The 20,167-nt window shown below is 47.1% G+C and overlaps 1 protein-coding gene across 1 annotated transcript in view; it reads left to right on the forward strand.

Moving 5' to 3' along the window:
- CABLES1 (Cdk5 and Abl enzyme substrate 1) overlaps positions 1–20,167 on the forward strand; it is a 112,489-nt gene that overhangs the window by 34,483 nt on the left and 57,839 nt on the right. The window contains exons 2-3 of the mRNA XM_021097743.1: positions 8,694–8,765; positions 16,858–16,950. Coding sequence (XP_020953402.1) covers positions 8,694–8,765; positions 16,858–16,950 — 165 coding nt within the window. The remainder of the gene's footprint in view (positions 1–8,693; positions 8,766–16,857; positions 16,951–20,167) is intronic.

Genomic DNA, 20,167 nt, shown 5'->3' on the forward strand with positions numbered 1-20,167 from the left:
AGAGAGAGAGAAAGACCCCATCCTGATTACAAAGAAGAGAGTCCAGGATGATACACGCTTCCTGAAGAGGCTGGAGATGAGTGGAGGCCGTGGGTCCATCCACCAAGACGCAGAAGGCTCAGAACAGGTTGCAGTCAGCCTCCTGAGGTCTAAGGAATCACCTCCAGACTGTGGTGCCTGCCCTTTGCTCCGCTAGCAGGCCCTGCAGGGGCTGCTACACCTCCTTTGTTTTTCTTCTTTTTTTTTTTTTTTTTGGTCTTTTTGCCTTTTCTAGTCCCGATTCTGCGGCATATGGAGGTTCCCAGGCTAGGGGTCACATTGGAGCTGTAGCCACCAGCCTACACCAGAGCCACAGCAACGCGGGATCCCAGCCGCGTCTGCCACCCACACCACAGTTCACGGCAATGCCGGATCCTCAACCCACTGAGCAAGGCCAGGAATCAAACCTGCAACCTCATGGTTCCTAGTCAGATCCGTCAACCACTGAGCCACGGCGGGAACTCCCCTCCTTTGCTTTTCTGATGTCAAAAGGAAACCTTGAATGAATGCAAACCCTAGTGCACCCACAACTGTGGTGCACACGTAGGTTCTATTGCACCATGGTGCCAGCCCCCAGCCCACCCATCTGTGTGTTCACTTGTCCCTTGGGGTCCTGGCAGCTCCTCCTAGGACCGACCTCACCCATCTGACTGGGGGCACTGTCTGGGTCCAGGCTCCTGTTGGGCTCCTCCCCTGACTTGGCTTCAGGGAATTCCTCTCTGTCTGGCAAAACCTCGTGTCCCATCCTGTTCAGCTCCCGCAAGGCATGTGTGTCGGTCCCTCCTGCGTTTACCCTTGAACCTCCCTCGCTAGTTGGGTTCCTCCTTCCCCAGGAAGTCTCCCAGGTAAGTCCTGGTTCTCCTTTGAGCTCACATGTGTCCTCCTGCCTCTCGCACACTCCACACCTGGTCTGAGGGCTGGGAATATAGCTCAGTGGTAGAGCCTATGCTTTGCATTCACACCTGGTCTGTCCTGCCTTAAACTCGGGGCCCAGCTGCTGGATTCCCAGCCACTCTCCCCACCTGGCTCAGGGCACCCTTTCCACAGAAATACCTTGATTTGATTCCTTGGATTCTGGTGCCGACATACGTGAGAGCAAACGTGAGCTGGACTGTTTCTGTTCAGTCAAAAAGACTCTTTCCTTTCCAGGATGAAGCCGATTCTTTTATTTTGCATGATTTTCCATTGTTCATGTCTCCTTTCTACCCTCACCCTCTCCTGGCTTGGCCCCTCCCTTGTTACCCTCTGTGGGTATCCAGCGTGTTCTATGGCAAGAGCACCGTCATCTATCTCATCAACCTTTCTGGGTCCTGATTTTTTTTTTTCAGTCAACACACCTTCTTTTGCTTCTGCTCTAATGGCCATTTGGCCAACTGGCTCCCTCCAGCTGCAGGGCCCATCCCTTCCCTCCAGGATGAGGCTGAGGGGGTATGAGAATGTGGCATTGTCAGCTCATGACCCTGACCCAGCCCCTCTATTTCCTGATACTCCAGGAACACCCCAGGAGACAGGGAGATGACTTTGAGATGGCCATGTGTGCTGTGTCTGCTCTGTCTCCTGACCTCCCTGCCCTGTCCCTTTGTCAGGAGTTTGAACTTGTTCCCAGAGGGCTTCATTGTGGACCTTCAAATTAGAGAATGAGGGAGTTCCCGTCATGGCTCAGCGGAAATGAATCCAAGTAGTATCCGTGAGGATGTGAGTTCGATCCCTGGCCTCACTCAGTGGATTAAGGATCCAGCATTGCTGTGAACTGTGGTGTAGGTTGCAGTCATGGCTCAGATCTGGCATGGCTGTGGCTGTGGCTGTGCCAGCAGCTGTAGCTCTGATTCAACCCCTAGCCTGGGAACTTCCATATGCCATAAGTGCAGCCAAAAACAAAAAAATAAAATAAAAAATAAGGAATGACCTGATGGAGAGGGTGTTTTGGAAGATCCGCAGGCCGTGGTGGGAACCTGGGGAGTGAAAACCTGGTTAGTTCTTAAATCCTGCCAACAAGTCTGTCTCTGCACAGCCCTCAACGCTAAGATGACCTCACACCTGGGTTTTCTAGGATTTAGCCAGTCTGATGAGAACCTTGAAACAAAAGTAGACTCAAGGAAGCTGAGGGCCTCCGTATTCTCTGTATTCTCCATAAATATTTGGAGTTGCTGGAGTTCCCGTCGTGGCGCAGTGGTTAACGAATCCGACTAGGAACCATGAGGTTGCGGGTTCGGTCCCTGCCCTTGCTCAGTGGGTTAACGATCCGGCATTGCTGTGAGCTGTGGTGTAGATTGCAGACACGGCTCGGATCCCGCGTTGCTGTGGCTCTGGCGTAGGCCGGTGGCTACAGCTCCGATTCAACCCCTAGCCTGGGAACCTCCATATGCCGCAGGAGCGGCCCAAGAAATAGCAACAACAACAACAACAAAAAAGACAAAAAGACAAAAAAAAAAAAAAAAAAATATATATATATATATATATATATATATATATATTTGGAGTTGCTTTCTTGACACGTCTGTACACATGTAGAAACAAGGACTAAATATGTTTACAAATAACTGAAATGTATCCTGCAACTAGCCCTGCAGTGTTACAGGTATTTTGTTTTCTTCCCCCTTTGTGTTAATTTCTTTCACAACTAGAACTATTTTATCTGTTTATCCTCTATCTTCCTAATCATAAATTTAAACTCCACGAGGGAGGGACAGTGTTTATCTTATCTCTGTGGTATCTCAGCATCCGGCCTACTGCTTGATATTTGATAGACCATTCATAAGAAAATGTGTGCAAAAATAGGAAGAAAATGTCTGAGTATTTTTTCATTTTTTTTAAGTTTTATTGAAGTATAGTTGATTTACAATGTTGCAATAATTTCTGCTGTGCCACGAGGTGATTCAGTTTTATATGTACACACATCTATTCTCTTTCAGGTTCTTTTCCCACAGAGATTATCACAGAATATTGGGTAGAGTTCTCTGTGCTATACAGCAGGTCCGCATTTGCCAGTCATTCCATAGACCTCAGTGTGCATATGCCAATACCAAACCCCCAGTCCATTCCCCCCACCCCCAAACCTGTCCCCTTTGGTGATCATAAGGTTTTCAAAGTCTGTGAGTCTGTTTCTGTTCTGCAAATAAGTACATTTGTATCCTCTTTTAGTTCCAAATATAAGTGATTTTTTTTTCATATAGAAACAAATCCATTTGAACAAGCGGATTGGCAACTCTTGGCATATTGGTTTCAGTTTGATTTCTTGCCTGATTCATCAGCTGGAGGCTCTCAAATGTAGCGGGACTCAGAATCATTTCCAAGCATTTTGTCTGTTTCTTGATCTAAGCAGCCTTTCTTTTCTTAAAGAGGATCTGTTTTCCTTCCTTTTCGAGGAAGACTCCGCTGACCTGCTGGGATCTGGGAGCTATGTCCATTCTTATCTTCAGGCTGAAGCCAGGGCCATTTTTGCTTTAAGACTCTGTAGCTTCTGTGAAGAGGTGACAGCTGACTTTTCTCTCTTCATCTGTGAACACATATGTGTTGGTGTAAAAACAGTTTGCTTTTTCAGGGAACGCAATCTGATTTGACATCTGCTGCAGGGACATCTGGAATGTTGGCTTTAGACTTTGTCAAATCATGACCAAAGTTATCATAACTTAATTGCTGAAGCAGGAGGTCAAGCTCCCGGTGCTGTGGCCTCAAGAAGTTGAAGCTGTGTCAGAGAACTGAAGGAAAGAAGAGGGGGATGCTGGAGATGCATTTGACTTTGAGAGAGCCTGGCATTTGAAAACCAGCATTTTCACAAAAGATGTTATCAAGGAGAGGTTGGATATTTAGAGGTTCTTCTCTTTAGGGCTTTTTGAAGTAGTAGGCTCCCACTCGTACTCTGTATTTATGTCTACAAGTAGGTGTGGAAGTAGGAACGAGTCTTAAAGGACAGACACCAAACTCTGAGAGGATGCTCTCTGGGCCCTGGGGTTTCCCTGTCATTTCCTCAGTTTCTACTTCAGATGTTTCCTGATTTGAATTTTTTTACAGTCACCAAAGCATGGGGTAAAAAAAATCCATTTGGAAAAATGAATGTGTAATAAACTCAAGCAGAAGAAATCCATTTTAAACGAATCTCATCTTCAGGGAGTATGCGTTGTGGCTCAGTGGGCTATGAGCCTGACTAGTATCCACGAGGATGCAGGTTCAATCCCTGGCCTTGCTCAGTGGGTTAAGGAGCCTACGTTGCCATGAGTTTCCAGTGTAGGTCGCACACACAGCTCAGATCTGGCGTTGCTGTGGCTGCGGTGTAAGCCGGCTGCTGCAGCTCTGATTCGACCCCTAGCCTGAGAACTTCCATATGCTGTAGGCGTGGCCCTAAAAAGCAAAAATAAATATGTAAATAAATAAACAGATCATGGCTGCTACGTGTGAACGACTCAGCTGTGCTGGGGGCAGGGTCCCTTCTACCCCCCGATCTCCCACCCTCAGGATAAGGGTCTCCTCTCTCCACTACTTTTTGCTGTCGTGGGGTGTAGGGAAGCTTTCTGAGGATGATTTCTGGACTTCTGGTGATCAGACTGCAACCTTGTCTATGAAACAGAGAGGGCCCTATAATAATTGCTCATAGAAAAGCCTTGAGTGGAAGGTTGGGCGCTCGCTGGGAAAAATCCCCAAACACCCACCTGCGGGTGATGGAGCTCATTAGTTTATTCAGCTGGCCTTGATCCCTTGATCGAGAACCTGCTGTTTGCTGAGCACACTCCATCCCTGCGGCCATGGCTACGCAGGTGAAGAGGGCACAGTCCCTCCCTGAGCAGCTCGCTGGCTGGAGGGTTGAGTTTTGTCTGCAGGAGGGAGGGAGGTGGTCTGTGGGAGAAAGACCCAAGTGACAGAGCAGATAAATTACAAGTGTGTGGTTGTCTCGTGACTATCGGAAGGTGTTATTTTTATGGTTGGAGGTTTGGTTTGGGGTTTGGGGGTCATGACAACTGTCTGAGAGGACCTGCAGTAATTATGACCTCAGCTTGCCCATCTCTGTGTAATTGAGGGGCCTATGGTGCCCTCACTTCCCTCACTCGTGAACAGGTAACCCTGCCATCCCTGGCCTGACGCCCCTTCCATGGGGAGAACCAGAGCCATAGAGCTAAATTACCTTTTATGAGGACAGTGATGCTTGGCCCAGATGGTCAGGCAGGGCCCGTTCTTACTCTCAAAGTTTGTGTTTTTCTCCCAGAGATTTTTTGATGTTCCCTGGGTGCAGCCAGGGTGGAGAGCATTGCTCCAACCTGATTTTCTTTTTGACAGCGGTGTTTCAGCCGAGGGTCATCTTCCTCGTCCCGTGTTCCTAACTCACAGGCCAAGCTGTCCCCTTTGGTGCCTGCTGCCTGACGGATTTCAAGCCAAGTTGCTGCCCCAGGGCACCCCATGAGGTGATTGTCCTAGATGGTGCAGCTGAACCCTGGATGAACCTGCCCTGGCCTCTCTGGTCAGCAGGGAAATGAGTGAGCTCAGAGTCCAGCTTCGGGGAGACTCTGCTGACATAACTACCACGGTGACCAGTGCTGGGTCCCAGAAGCACTTGGTGATGTGTGCTGATTACCATTAGACGTAATCATAAATGGATTCATTTGGTCCAAGTAGGTGTATCCAGATGGGAAATCGTCATGAATTAGCCTCTCCTTGCCTTGGCACACTCCAGCATTCGAAGGGTAATATATTTTTTTTTAACTTTTTAAATTTTTTTTGTTTTTAGGGCCCAGGCTAGGGGTCTAATCGGATTACAGCTGCCGACCTATGTCACAGCTCATGGCAATGCCGATCCTTAACCCACTGAGCAAGGCCAGGGATCAAACCCACAACCTCATGGTTCCTAGTCAGATTCATTTCCACTGCGCCACAATGGGAACTCCTCAAAGGGTAGTATTCTAAAATGAGTCTGGGGGCTTTGGGGAAGGTGACTTGCATATGCGCATTGAATGTGAACCACATTGGCCTCAGAAGTATCTGTGGCCGGTGTGGAGAGGCCCAAACTGTAATTGTCAGAGAAGGTGGGGAACCCGAAAGTCTGAGGACTCAGTCTTCTATTTGGTGATGTCAGCGCTTAATGCTTGGGTTCTTACTGCATGTCTGCTTGGTTAATAAGGGGGCATGCTCTTTTGGTCCAAGGCTAAGTATTCCTCATCAGTCATTAAAATACGCAGAGACCTCTGCTTGTTAGCTGCGCCTGATGGTAAGGAGTCTGCACAGTAATGCACTTGGTTTAGGAGGCAGATTGCAAGATGAAAAGTGTCTGGTGAAGGTTGGCCACCTGCCCTTAGGCTTCCCTTCCATAGCGAGCTTTCTGAGGATAGAAGGCAAGGGACGGGGTTGGGGGGGGTTAACCACGTGGCTTGGAAGGGTCTAGCAGCGTGTCAGGGGCAGAGATGAGCTACCCGCCCCGCCCCGGGGCATGTCCTTAGGACAGGAAGGGCAGCATCACATCTTCATTTTCCTAGTGCCTGGTGACCATTTCTCTACAGTGATCCATGGTAGTTGTTTCCAAGCTCTGTATGTGCATCCCAAGGAATATATTGCTTGATTTTCTTCAGGAGGAAGAGAAGTGCATCTGCTGAATTTAAAGGAACAGGTGGGCCTTTGGGTTTTGGATTCTTTTCCCTTTAAGGAATCCAAGCCTTAAGTGCCTCTGTGTGAGAGAGAGAATCTACACCTGTTCAACTCATGAAGAGAATATTAAATGTACTGGCTTTTAAAAAAACAAATCCTAGGCGTTCCTGTTGTGTCTCAGCCCATTAAGAACCCAACTAGTGTCCATGAGGATGTGGGTTCGATCCCTGGCCTTGCTCAGTGGGTTAAGGATCCAGCGTTGATTCAAGGTCACAGATGTGGCTCGGATCCAGCATTGCTGTGGCTATGGTATAGACCGGCAGCTGCAGCTTCTGTTGAGCACCTATCCTGGGAACTTCCATATGCCACAGGTACAGCCCTAAATAGAAAAAAAAAATTTGAATTGAAAAAAGCACAGGAGTTCCCATCGTGGCACAGTGGTTAACGAATCTGACTAGGAACCGTGAGGTTGTAGGTTCGATCCCTGGCCTCGCTCAGTGGGTCAGGGATCCAGCATTGCCGTGAGCTGTGGTGTAGGTTACAGATGAGGCTCGGATCCCGCGTTGCTGTGGCTCTGGCATAGGCCGGTGGTTACAGCTCCGATTCGACCCCTAGCCTGGGAACCTCCATATGCCGTGGTTGCGGCCCAAGAAAAGACCAAAAAAAAAAAAAAAAAAAAAAAAAAAAAAGGCACAAACAAATCCTAGCACTCACAGGGGACCTGCACAGGCAGGTCCTGCTTTCTAATGAATTGGCCACCTCTCAAATCCCTACTTATAAAATCAGTTCCCCACCTCCTGAGGTAAGACCGGTATCTCCCCACAGCCCTTGCCTCCAGACTGGCTGATGGCTGGAAATCTAGCAACATTACGGAAATGGAACTTCAGTGTTAAATTCATTGCAGAGTGAAACTACAGATCTTGCAAAAGGTCTGGCATGTCATGAAGACACTGAAGGTGATACAACTCTTGGTTCTTGATTGTGGACAAACGAGGGTCATTGGAGAGAAAAGCAGGGAGGTGTATGCTGAGTATTTTAGAAAGGACTGGAATATCAAAAGAGGAAGATAGGCTCTGAGAAAATCAATGAAGCCCTCAAGTAGTTTGCGAAAATGACCTTTCTGATTGTCTTATTAAAAATAAAGCATGAAGCAAAAAGGTTATCAGTGCAGATGGTCAGAAAGACTACACACAGGAGCAAAAAAACGTTCATTTTTTAGAACATGGTTTTCATTGCATATTCTTGACCTAAATGTTGTCAAATGAATACAAAATCGGCATATCTTTCTAATTTTAGTCTCATTTTTCCAAGATAAAGGCTTGGATTTTTTTTTTTTCTTATCCACTCCAACTCCTCATCCAATTCATTTGCGATGAAATGATGATCCTTGTTCAAAGAGATCAACTGTAAATTTACCAAGAACCACCCCATGTGGTCCCTGTATCAGATTTTCTTAATTAACTAGGAACTATTCATATTTCAATCTGGCAAAAGAAACTAGAATAAGGAGGTTTTAGCAGGTGGTTTTCAATTCTTCAGCAGCTGGGAAGAGTTCATGTTTTGCCTAATTGTGCCCTGATATATATTCTCACTGGTCTCTAAGAAACTCTCCCAGGGGAATAATGTCTTCCTTGTTTCTAGCTCCTTTTGAAATCATGGTCCTCTAGAGACTGTACATGTTTTATGGTCTCCTAATAATTTTTAGATTGTATTTAATAGGGTTTTCAAATTTAGTATTTATCAGCTCACCTGGTTCAGATCACTGATATCTGAATACTTAACCATATTAGCGAGTGCTCTAGAAAAAGTGCAAAAGAGGAAGCCGCAGGAGAAAAAGCCTCCATCACTCTCCTGATCATCACCAAGCAGCCCTAGGACCGGGGAGAAAACTCAGGATTCAGCAAAAGACAAGATGGGCTTGGGGTTCAGAATACTGGCTGGTAATATGGCAGCCTCTTAAAGACACCTTTTGTCTGATTTTTGATCAGATGGTCTTTATTTTTTAGAACAGCTTTAGATTTACAGAAATGACTGATCCATTTCCACAATACAGTTTTAACTCCTAGACTTCTTCCTTATCTCTGCAGACGTCGTCTCATCTCCCAGAGATCGTCCTTGGAGACCCTGGAAGACATTGAGGAGAACGCCCCTCTACGGAGGTAAGTTTTGGGGTTGCATTTATGTGGATGTGAATGACCTGCAATACAAGGTGCAACCAAAAGTTTGATTTTTTTTTTTTTATAAGTTCTTGATCTACAAAATTAAATTTTAAGAATGATGATCTGGGAATTCCCTTTGTGGCTCAGAGCTAACAAACTCCACTATTATCCATGAGGACTTAGGGTTCCATCCCTGGCCCTGCTTGGTGGGTTAAGGCTCCAGCATTGCCATGAGCTGTGGTGTAGGTTGAATATGTGGCTAGGATCCTGAGTTGCTGTGGCTGTGGAGGAGGCCAGTGGTACAGCTCCAGTTGGACCCCTAGCCTGGGAACCTCCATATGCCAAAGGTGCAGCCCTAAAAAGACCAAAAAAAAAAAAAAAAAAGTAAATAAATAAAAACAATTATCTGCTCTCTCCAACCTCGGTTTGGAAACTCCAACCCTCTGAAACATTAGAACTAGGATACTATGAAATCCCAATCATGTATCAGAATAACCCGGTTTGCATGTGAATTCAAGTGCTATTACCCTTGCATTTTAAAACTGCTGCTTGGAGTTCCCAGCGTGGCGCAGTAGTTAATGAACCTGACTAGGAACCATGAGGTTTCGGGTTCGATCCCTGGCCTCGCTCAGTGGGTTAAGGATCTGGCGTTGCCATGAGCTGTGGTGTAGATCAAAGATGTGGCTAAGATCCTGCGTTGCTCTCACTCTGGTGTAGGCCAGCGGCTATAGCTCTGATTAGACCCCTAGCCTGGGAACCTCCACATGCTGCAGGTGCCCAAGAAAAGACAAAAACAAACAAACAAAAAAAACCCTGCTTCTTGATGAAGAAGCAGCAGCATTGCCCCTGCCTTCCCTCGGCAGTGACACAGTCAGTATAGCCCCTCACTTCATTAGCAGATGCCTGCAATGTTCCTCCAGCACTAGGTTCTGGAAAACTCAATTAGAACAGCCAGGAGTGCTCCTTTGGGGCTGAAAGCAGTCCATTTCTCCCTCCGGATTAGAAAAGTGCTTTCGAGGCATCTTTTTGGGGTGACCGCAATTGCTGAGCTGGGTGTTGCCTCTCGCTGCATTTCTCATTCCTCTAATCCTGCACCTCCGTCTCCCTGGCCCACCGCATCTTCCTTAGTCCTCACTGCAGCCCCAGCCAGACTTGCCAATGTGAGGACTCCTCCCCATGACTTCACAGGGATGTATGGCAGGCTGCAGGGGGCACCAAGGGAGGGCCTCTCATCCCCTCACACCAGTTCCTCTGGGAACCCACATCTGCACCCCTGGTGCTTTGACCGCTGGCCAGCCCTCGCCAGTGCCTGGCCTCTCTCTTTGAGCCTTGGAGGGTTCTGATGTGGAGGGAGGCATCTTGTCCTGGAGCCAGCACCTTCCCAGTCTGGAGCTTCACCCCTAGGTCACGGGTCATGGCCACAGAGCACCTGGATGAAGGGTGGAGCATAGAGACGCCTGCTATCTGCTCGAAAGCATCAGTGACTGTGCATCTGGTCACCGATCTCATTTCAAAGAGACTGTCGGGGAGTTCCCTTTGTGGCTCCATGAGGATGTGGGTTTGATCCCTGGCCTCTCTCAGTGGGTTAAGGATCCAGCATTGCTGTGAGCTGTGGTATAGGTTGCAGACGCGACTTGGATCCAGCATTGCTGTGGCTGTGGCGTAGACCAGCAGCTGTAACTCCAATTTGAGCCCTAACCTGGGAACTTCCATATACCGAGGGTGCGGCCCTAAAAAGCAAGCAAGCAAGCAAACAAACAAAAACCAAAGAGGCAGTCCAATTTCCATTTCTGAAGTCTTGAAAATGGCCATAGCCTCTGGGACCATCTTAGGCTGCGTGGTGTGTGGCTGTGTGGTCCACGTAGCCCAGGTGCAAGTGCAGTCCTAACAGCCCCTAAATAATCAGCGATTATGGGAGAGAAACGTGCTCATGTGGCACAGAGTGGCTTTGGCACTTAAACACAGAGAACAGATCTGCAAAGTCCTTGGTGTTTGGAGAGTCTGGGAGGGGCCATGGTCATTGAAGCAGTGTGGTAGCTGTGACCAAGGAAACCAGGTTTAAAAAAAATGTTACTGCCTCAGGGATTCCAGGTGGTGAAGAGGGGCCGGAGGAGGAGCTGGGCGCTGTGTTCCTAGTCAAGTGCCCCATCACCCCTGTGCCCTCCTCTCGGTTATCCACCCAGGCTGGTCCTCTGCCCTCTACCCCTCAGCCCAAATGAGCAGAGAGAAAAACGACTTATCTGTCTGGACCATAGCTTTATCTGACCCCTACTTAGAGAACACTCTACTTAATTTCCAACAAATCTCTTGTAAACTTAAGGTTTAAAAAAGAAGTCAGGGAGTTCCCGTCGTGGCGCAGTGGTTAATGAATCCGACTAGGAACCATGAGGTTGCGGGTTCGGTCCCTGCCCTTTCTCAGTGGGTTAACGATCCGGCGTTGCTGTGAGCTGTGGTGTAGGTTGTAGACACGGCTCGGATCCAGCGTTGCTGTGGCTCTGGCATAGACCGGTGGCTGCAGCTCCGATTGGACCCCTAGCCTGGGAACCTCCATATGCCGCGGGAGCGGCCCAAGAAATAGCAAAAAGACAAAAAAAAAAAAAAAAAAAAAAAAAAAAAGTCAGGGAGTTCCTACTATGGCACAGTGGGATCAGTGGTGTCTCTGCAGCACCAGGACACAGGTTCAGTCCCTGGCCCAGGACATTGGGTTGAAGGATCTGGCATTGCCACAGGTGCTACATAGGTCAAAACAGTGGCTCAAATTCAGTTCCTGGCCTGAAAACTCCATGTGCTGTGGGGGACAAAAAAGAAGTTAGGAATCAAGGGAGTTGAGCAGTTGAAGAAGTCTTCATTTTCCTTAATGAGCTTTTTCTTACTAAAAAATTCTGAAACTTTAAAAAACTCGGAAAGAAATTTATGATACTGCAGAAACACACTCACAAAACAAGCTTATGGTTACCAAAGGGGAAAGGGGGTGGGGAGGAATAAATTAGGAATTTGGGGAACTACTGTATATGAAATAAACAACAGGGAGTTTCCATCATGGCTCAGTGATGCCGACCCCAACTAGTATCCATGAGGATGAGGGTTCGATCCCTAGCCTTACTCAGTGGGTTAAGGATCCGCCGTCCCATGAGCGGTGGTGTAGGTTGCAGATGTGGCTCAGATCCTGAGTTGCTGTGGCTGTGGTGTAGGCCAGCAGCTGTAGCTCTGATTTGACTCCTGGACTGGGAACTTCCATGTGCCATGGGTGTGGTCCTAAAAAAAATAAAAGAAAAAAATAAACAACAAGGAGTTCCTGTCGTGGTGCAATGGTTAACGAATCTGACTAGGAACCATAAGGTTTCGGATTCCATCCCTGGCCTTGCTCAGTGGGTTAACGATCCGGCATTGCCGTGAGCTGTGGTGTAGGTCACAGACGCAGCTCGGATCCCACATTGCTGTGGCTCTGGTGTAGGCCGGTGGCCACAGCTCCGATTAGACCCCTAGCCTGGGGACCTCCATATGCCATGGGAGCGGCACTAGAAAAGGCAAAAAAAGGCAAAATAAATTAAATAAATACATAAAAGTTTAAAAAATAAAATAAACAACAAGGTCCTGCTGCATAGCACAAGGAACTATATTCAATATCCTGTAATACATTAAATCATAATGAAACAGAATATGCATGTGTAGACTGTATAGCGGGATCATCTGGCTGTACACCAGAAACGACCACAATGTTGTAAATCGACTCTACTTCCATAAAAATCCTGATATTTACTTAGAAACGTACTTTCCTAAGGAATAAAAGTAGCAGAAGGGGTGTTGGTTTGGAAGTCAGGGGACTTGAATTCTTGGCCTCATTCTTCTACCTGGTTCCGTGGCTTTGGAAATTCACTTCCCTGTTCTGGGGCCTCGGTTTTCCCACCTGTAGGGTGGGAGGGGCAAATCAGCTGATCTCTAAGGTCTTTTCAGCTCCCCAGTTCTGTGAAATGAATATACCATCATGACGCCGAAGTGTGTTGTGAACTGTGGGGGCGGAAGACTATTAGCCCAACTTGCTTTTAAACGCAGCACATAGAACATACTGCTCCTAGGCATCTATTAAAAACCTTTTGCATAATTAAGTGTGTCCTGTAATCAGTGCTAACAGGAAAGAGCTAATCTTTCATTAAATTAGTTTTTAATTTAATTCTATCCTAATTTAATTTTGCGTCACTGAAAATGTATGGTTTTAAATGGGTATTTACACATTAGTGCAGGCAGCTTTGAAATGAATTCCTCCTTTACTTAACCTGCCACAACCTGAGTGCTTAGCCTTTCCAGTTTCCTTGGCAATTGTTGCTAATGCCACAGTTCTCTTAAAGCGTTTCTTAGATGGAGGTGGTGGTAGCCAAATGCTTTAAAAAGTGCAGGACAGGGAGTTCCCGTCATGGCGCAGTGGTTAGCCAATCTGACTAGGAACCATGAGGTTGCGGGTTCTATCCCTGGCCTTGCTCAGTGGGTTAAGGATCCGGCGTTACCATGAGCTGTGGTGTAGGTCGCAGATGCAGCTCGAATCTGGTGTTTCTGTGGCTGTGGTGTAGGCTGGCAGCAACAGCTCTGCTTAGACCCCTAGCCTGGGAACCTCCATATGCCATGGGTGTGGCCCTAGAAAAGACAAAAAGACAAAATAAATAAAAAGTGCAGGACAACAAACAGCTTGCTGATCAGTAGCGTATGCAGTTAGTATCGGGTGCTGATAATGAAATAAAGCTCCTCCGTTATCTTTTTAAAAGTCTTTTCTCTTGCACATCACACTTTGTAAGTTAGTTTCTGTGTGTCCACCTTGAACTCGCAGAAATGAGCAATTGCAGTGCGAGGGTTTTACACTGGGGAGTTTTCCACTTTGCCTGGTGGTTACCTGGTATCCTAGAAGTTAAAGACGTAGGATGGCTCTGTTTGGTGTCCAGAAAAACCTCAGTTAAGCTGCAGCAAATGTGGCAGCTGTCACCACCTGCTGCCCCAGTTTCCAGCGTGTCTGGGTGGATGGGTCGCGCTGCTGTACCATTAAGTAATTACTGGTGCCTACAGCCACCTGTGCCCCTTTTGCCGACTTCCGGTTTCAACAGCAGGTTGGGAGATTTTGTGCCCAAACCAGAGGGCAACAGCACCTCTCTCTGCAGGTATGGAGGCAGAGAGCAGCTCAGGGTCATAGGAAGTTATCCTCACAGTCTAACTCTTGGCCCATGGCCCTCAGACTGGCAGACCCAGGAAGCTCTGCAGTTGGGGGGAAGTGGGGTGAGGGTGTAAAGACACTTATGAACACTTGGCCCTGTCCAGAAACCAGTGGAAACCATACCTTCATGCCTTTAAAGATTCTCCTCTCTCCAGTGACTGCATATTTCTAGAACCTTCTACTATATTGGGGACCTTAGGTGGCCTGCAGTCTGGAGGTAGACCTGAGGCAGTTTGGGATGCTGGGTCTGCTTGCAGAGAGCTGCCCCCAAAAGGCAGAGTGAGGCTGTATCCCCTTGGACCCCAAGAAGGCTAAATCTGGGTTTAGAAGCTTCAAGCGGGGGAAGGGGATTGGTGGGTGCTGTTCTCTATTCAAACCCTTTCTGAGGTCCCCAGGAAGCATCTATGAAATGTCCTCAGGCAGGGCTCTATTTAAAACCAAGGATTCAGGGTCCTTAATAAGTGCTGCAGGTTTAAAAATAGAGGAGGCAGAAGTTCCCATCATGGCTCAGTGGAAACAAATCGACTAGCATCCATGAGAACACAGGTTGGATCCCTGGCCTTGCTCCGTGGGTTAAGGATCCAGTGTTACCATGAGCTGTGGTGTAGGTTGCAGATGTGGTTTGGATCTGGCGTGGCTCTGGCGTAGGCCAGTGGTTGTAGCTTCGATTAGACCCCCTAGCCTGGCAACCTCTGTATGCCATTGGTGTGGCCCTAAAAAGACCAAAAAAAAAAAAAAAGAGAGAGAGAGAGAGAGAGAATAGAGGAGGCAAATAGTAACAAAATTTGCATCCTTTTTAGTCAAAGCTCTTAATGATCACAACATTTGAAACACATATGTGAATACTTACATGTGGGGAGTTCCTGTTGTGGCTCAGTGGGTTAAGAACCCAACTAGTATCCATGAGGATTCGGGTTCAACCCCCGGCCTTGCTCAGTGGGTTAAAGATATGGTATTGCTGCAAGCTGTGATGGAGTCATAGATGTGACTCGGATCTGGCGTTGCTATGGCTGTGGTGTAGGTCCAAAGCTACAGCTCCGGTTCGACCCCTAGCATGGGAACCTCCATATGCTGCATGTGTGGCCCTAAAAAGCAAAAAAAAAAAAAAAAAATTAGCATTCTCTGGGAAAAAGCTTCTAGGAAGACTGGCTCTTTCTAAAGGGTAGGTGAGAGGGTTGGGGGCAGGGGATGTACACCCTGAGGTCTAGACCAGGGCTAGCCCCCAATTTCCCTTGAGTGGGAGGCTTTTGTGAAGGGTGAAGATTGGAGTTGCCAGGCAGGTCTGTGATGCTGCCTATTCCTTAATCCTTTGCCTCCAATTTGCCCCCCACCCAGCCTGCCCTCAGCTGTACCTCCTCGTTGAGTTAATCTTGTTACTCTCTTACCTGAAGCCTCAAAATTCAGAACTGATTGAATTCAAGTGATGGCCCTGCCCAGACCCCAGTGTGGCTTTGGGAAGCCAGGGACTCCTTCTCAAGAACTCACACTCTGAAGCATCAGGCTTCAGGCATCCACATCCACTGGCAGGAACCAGCCCTTGGGGGTTCTTGGCCAGAAAGGTTTAAGTAAACAAAAAATGTAAGTAGCAGAAACCCAGGTGGAAAAGTGCTTGCTCCCTTTCTCAAGACAAGACCAAACTTCAGATTCTCATTTGTTGGGATTTTTGCTTTTTCCTAGTTATGATTGCCTTTGTTTTTCTTAGAATTGGCCAGATAACTCTGAGAAATATATACACAAGTAAGATCTTTTCAGCCTGTAACCTGTTTAGTCACTCTTATAGTGCAAGTGTATGTCAAATATTCTAGGAAAAATTAATTTGAATCCAAGTCATTTTTTTTTTCTTTTTTGGCCTCCCCACAGCATATGGAGTTCCTAGGCCAAGGATCAGATTTGAGCTTCAGTTGCAACCTATGACTTTGCTGTCATAGGTTGCAGCTGTGACTTTGCCGGATCCTTAACCAGCTGTGCCTGGCCACAGACTGAACCCGAGTCCTGGTGCTGCAGAGATGCCACTGATCCCATTGGAGTTCCCGTCATGGCTTAGTGGTTAACGAATCTGACTAGGAACCATGACGTTGTGGGTTTGATCCCTGGCCTCGTTCAATAGGTTAAGGATCCGGCACTGCCGTGAGCTGTGGTGTAGGTTGAAGACGTGGCTCAGATCTGGCATTGCTGTGGCTGTGGCGTAGGCTGGCAGCTACAGCTCCAATTAGACCCCTAGCCTGGGAACTTCCGTATGCTGTGGGTGTGGCCCTAGAAAAGACAAAAGAATAATAATAATAATAATAAATAAATTTTTAAAAATAAAATAAAATTTATCTTTAAAAAAAAAGAAGACGACGAAGACAGCCATTAGCTGGGTCTCTGAGTCCTATTCAAAGTAAAGCTGCGACTTCCATGCATAGCCAGGTTGAGAACTGAGGAAACTGTCCAGGTAGTTCAGGCCAGAGTCCTGCTACTGAAGAAAAATGACTCAGGGATGTTTTTAAACTGAATTTTCCAGTGTTTTCTCCCCCTCTGAATTCTTTAAATTTACAGTTTTCTCTTCCCAGTACCTGTGTGGATACAAGAGGATTCTTTTTAAGATGACAAGAACGAATAATATCTTTGGAATGCATGTAGGTTATGTTATTGTATCTAGAGGAAAACCATTTTCATGAGCTGACGCTTCAGAGACCCATATAAATTATTATCAGGATTATCAAGGAAGTTGTCCGTCATTGCGTTTTTTTGCTTTTCTTTAAAGCTTCCTTGCTTCCAGCCATGTTGTATCGTCCTCGTTATCCTTGGGGTGACTCAGACCATTTGCCTGGTCTTTCCTTCCTGTCTTTGTGTGGAGATGTCTCAGCTGTCCAGGCAACTGACTGTGTTTTTCGAAATGGCTTTATTTTTCAGATGTCGAACTCTCTCAGGTTCCCCCAGACCAAAGAACTTTAAGAAGATTCATTTTATCAAGAACATGCGGCAGCACGACACCAGGAATGGCAGGTACATGCTAACAAGAGCAGCTTCCGTTCTCCCTGCTGCAGGAGGGGTGGTTCCCCCAGGGAAGGCAGGAGGGGACTCTTTGAATGGCCAGACCTCACAGGGTCAAGCCCACTGTCCAGCTGAACAGGATCTGGAGTTACTATTGTCGCTTAGTGGGTTAAGAACCCAACTGATATCCATGAGTATGCGGATTCAATCCCTGGCTTCACTCAGTGGGTTAAGGATCCGATGAGCTGTGGTATAGGTCACAGACGTGGTTCAGATCTGGCATTACTGCGGCTGTGGCATATGCTGGCAGCTGCAGCTCCAATTCAACTCCTAGTCTGGGAATTTCCATATGTCTTGGGTGCGGCCCTAAAAAAAAAAAAAAAAAAGATGAATGGGATCACATGTAACCCTCCTGAACAGACTGCTCTTTCCACCCCACTCCAACCAGAATCATCCAAAGAAGTCTGAACAGCACTTTCTAAAGGCAGCCAAAGGCTTGGTGAGATTTTTAGGCTAACTTAAATGGAAATTTTAATAATACTGAAATATATACACTTTTATTATGAAACTTTGCACAGGAAAACTGTTGAGTATTTCATTTGTTTTTTTGTTGTTTTTTTCCGCCTTTTTCTGCTTTGTTGGGTTTTGGTGTGTTCTGGTCAGTAAATATCTCGCTACATCTGCACCTGAAGTCGGGCTTGTCTCCCTGATGATTTTCGTTGCAGAAAGGGGAATCGTATATGGTATTTGTCTTTCTCTTTCTGACTTATGTCCCTTGGTATGAGAATCTCTAGTTGCATCCATGTTGCTACAAGTGGAATTATTTGTTCTTTTTTTATAGCTGAGTAGTATTCCATTGTATGCAGAAATTGGCCCAACATTGTAAATCAACTATATTTTAAGAAAGAAAGAAAGACAAATCACAACTTTGTCAACAAATTCATCCTGGGCACTGATTCAGAGTCCTAGACCTGCTTACGTCTGGAGCATGTGTTTCTCCAGCAAAGAGCTGCTGTTTTGGAAAGTGCTGTGAAATGAAAATTATGATTGAAGTGTGGGTGACCTTGGTATTAAAACTGTCCTGATGACAGGTAGAGATGAATTCTCATTGCCAGCATTGCTTGGGATTGAATGGCTAAATCTGTTCGTGGTAGCCCCACGGCCATGCTGGGAACAGGGCTTCAGGACCTCTCGGGGTCCCCTGATGCTCTGATACCCCCTGGGGTGGCTCCCTCCGCTGACCTATGCTCTGGATCATAGTCTCCCTTGAATGGGAGTTAGAGACACATCCCAGGGCAGAGTTTCTGCCACAGACCACTGCTTTGATCTCCTCCTGATTTACAGAAGATCCTGTGTCCCACCCCACCCCCCGCCCGCCCCAGTCCTCTCTCATCTACATCAAATGAAAACTGCTAAAAAGTTAGACTCATGATGTGATTAAGGCCCAGCGTGGCTATAATTTGGAGTAAAATACACTGTACTACCACTCTACCACCACTAACTCTAAGAATTACAGTGTTTAAAGACTTGTTTTCTAGACGTTTATACTTTTTAAACCTCACTTGACTAGAGAACATAATTTTATAGTTATTCGATGGCTTCAGAGTGGCAAGATTGAGCTCTCCCGCAAAATAGTTTTTATGCGGTCAGCTTGTATTCCTATTTTAAGTACAGGGCTTTTTGCGAAAATGAACCCAACTGTCATCCGTAAAATAAAATACTCTGAGTTTCTTTCTCTCACCCTGACTTTCACTGTCAGAGTCACTGTGCCTCATTCACTTAACTTTTAACCACTGTGTTTTTCTTTTCTCTTGTGGCCTTTACTTATGGAGTCCAAATTGTACTTGTGCCATTTTCAGTATCATTATTCATCATGTATATTGGTGTTTTTGTCCATGGTCTCTTTAACTGTAAAATAAACATAGAAAGCCTTGAATTCCTATGTAAAATCAATGACCAAGCCAAAAAGTGGCCAAATTCATAGTATTCCCAACTTCTTAATGTTGTCGAGGATACAGAGTCAGGTAGTCACCTGGCATGGTTCATAGTGAGAGACTGTAGGTAATAAAAGATTCGGGCTAAATGGGCATGCCACTGCATAGTATATCATGAAGCCGCCTTCCCGGGCACACCCTTGACCCAGGAACAATGTAAACAGCCTGTAACACATGCAGTTGCTGCAGTTTTGCTGGGGAATTTTCAGAGAGAGCCAGGAGAGACTGTTACCTTTGTCTGAAGATCTGAGAACTGGAACTTACGGCAGAAAAGCAAGCGCTCAGCACAGGCTGCAGGGATGGCCAGTTGTACCTTCCCAGGTGAGAACTGCTTTTTCGGGGCCACAGAAGATGAAAGGACTGGAGGTAGTCTCCTCACTCCTGCTGGTTGATTTATTAGCAGGGCTGCACTGTTCTCAGATGAAAGAGAGAACTCAGGAGGGTGCCAGGAAGAAACTTCAATTTCTGAAGTGACAGAAGGAAATTGTGGTCAAGAGCTAATGCAGGGAGGAGGGGGCCCAGCCTTTCAAGAGGGGAGAGGAGGCTTCCCCCACTAGCCAGGCAGCAGGTGGGAGGTTGTCCTGCTGGAGGTGGCCAGAGATGGACAGGGTGAGCTCAGTGCACCAGTGGTGTGTAGGAGGGGGCCTGGGTGTGCTCTCAGAAGGGTGGGACTGGGGTGACAGCTGGGGGGGTCTCCTATTCCTCCACCTTGGGCATGAGAGGCACAAACATGACGACACACCCAAGGGGACATTCCTGCAGCCGGTGCTAGAGCCACTCATTTCAGCTTTGCCTTCCCTGTTAGGAGGAATGAGGCTTTGCAGAGAAGCCTGAAGATGTTTGTTAAAGAACTTGAAGCTCTGGGAGTTCCCGTCGTGGCTCAGTGGTTAAGGAATCCGGCTAGGAACCATGAGGTGGCAGGTTCGATCCCTGGCCTTGCTCAGTGGATTGGGATCCAACATTGCCGTGAGCTGTGGTGTGGGTCGCAGACGCAGCTCGGATCCCACGTTGCTGTGGCTCTGGCGTAGACCGGCAGCTACAGCTCCGATTGAACCCCTAGCCTGGGAACCTCCATAAGCCACGGAGTATGGCTCTAGAAAAAGAAAAAAAAAAAAGAACTTGAAGGTCTGGATTGAGGACAGAGTGAGTACTGGTGGGTCACCTCTTCCCAAACTGGAGCAGAGAGACTGAAAGGGGGCTTGCTTAGCCACATCCCCCCTCACCCCCGCCACCCC

This window comes from Sus scrofa, chromosome 6 (genome assembly GCF_000003025.6).
Source record: "Sus scrofa isolate TJ Tabasco breed Duroc chromosome 6, Sscrofa11.1, whole genome shotgun sequence".
NCBI lineage: Eukaryota > Metazoa > Chordata > Mammalia > Artiodactyla > Suidae > Sus > Sus scrofa.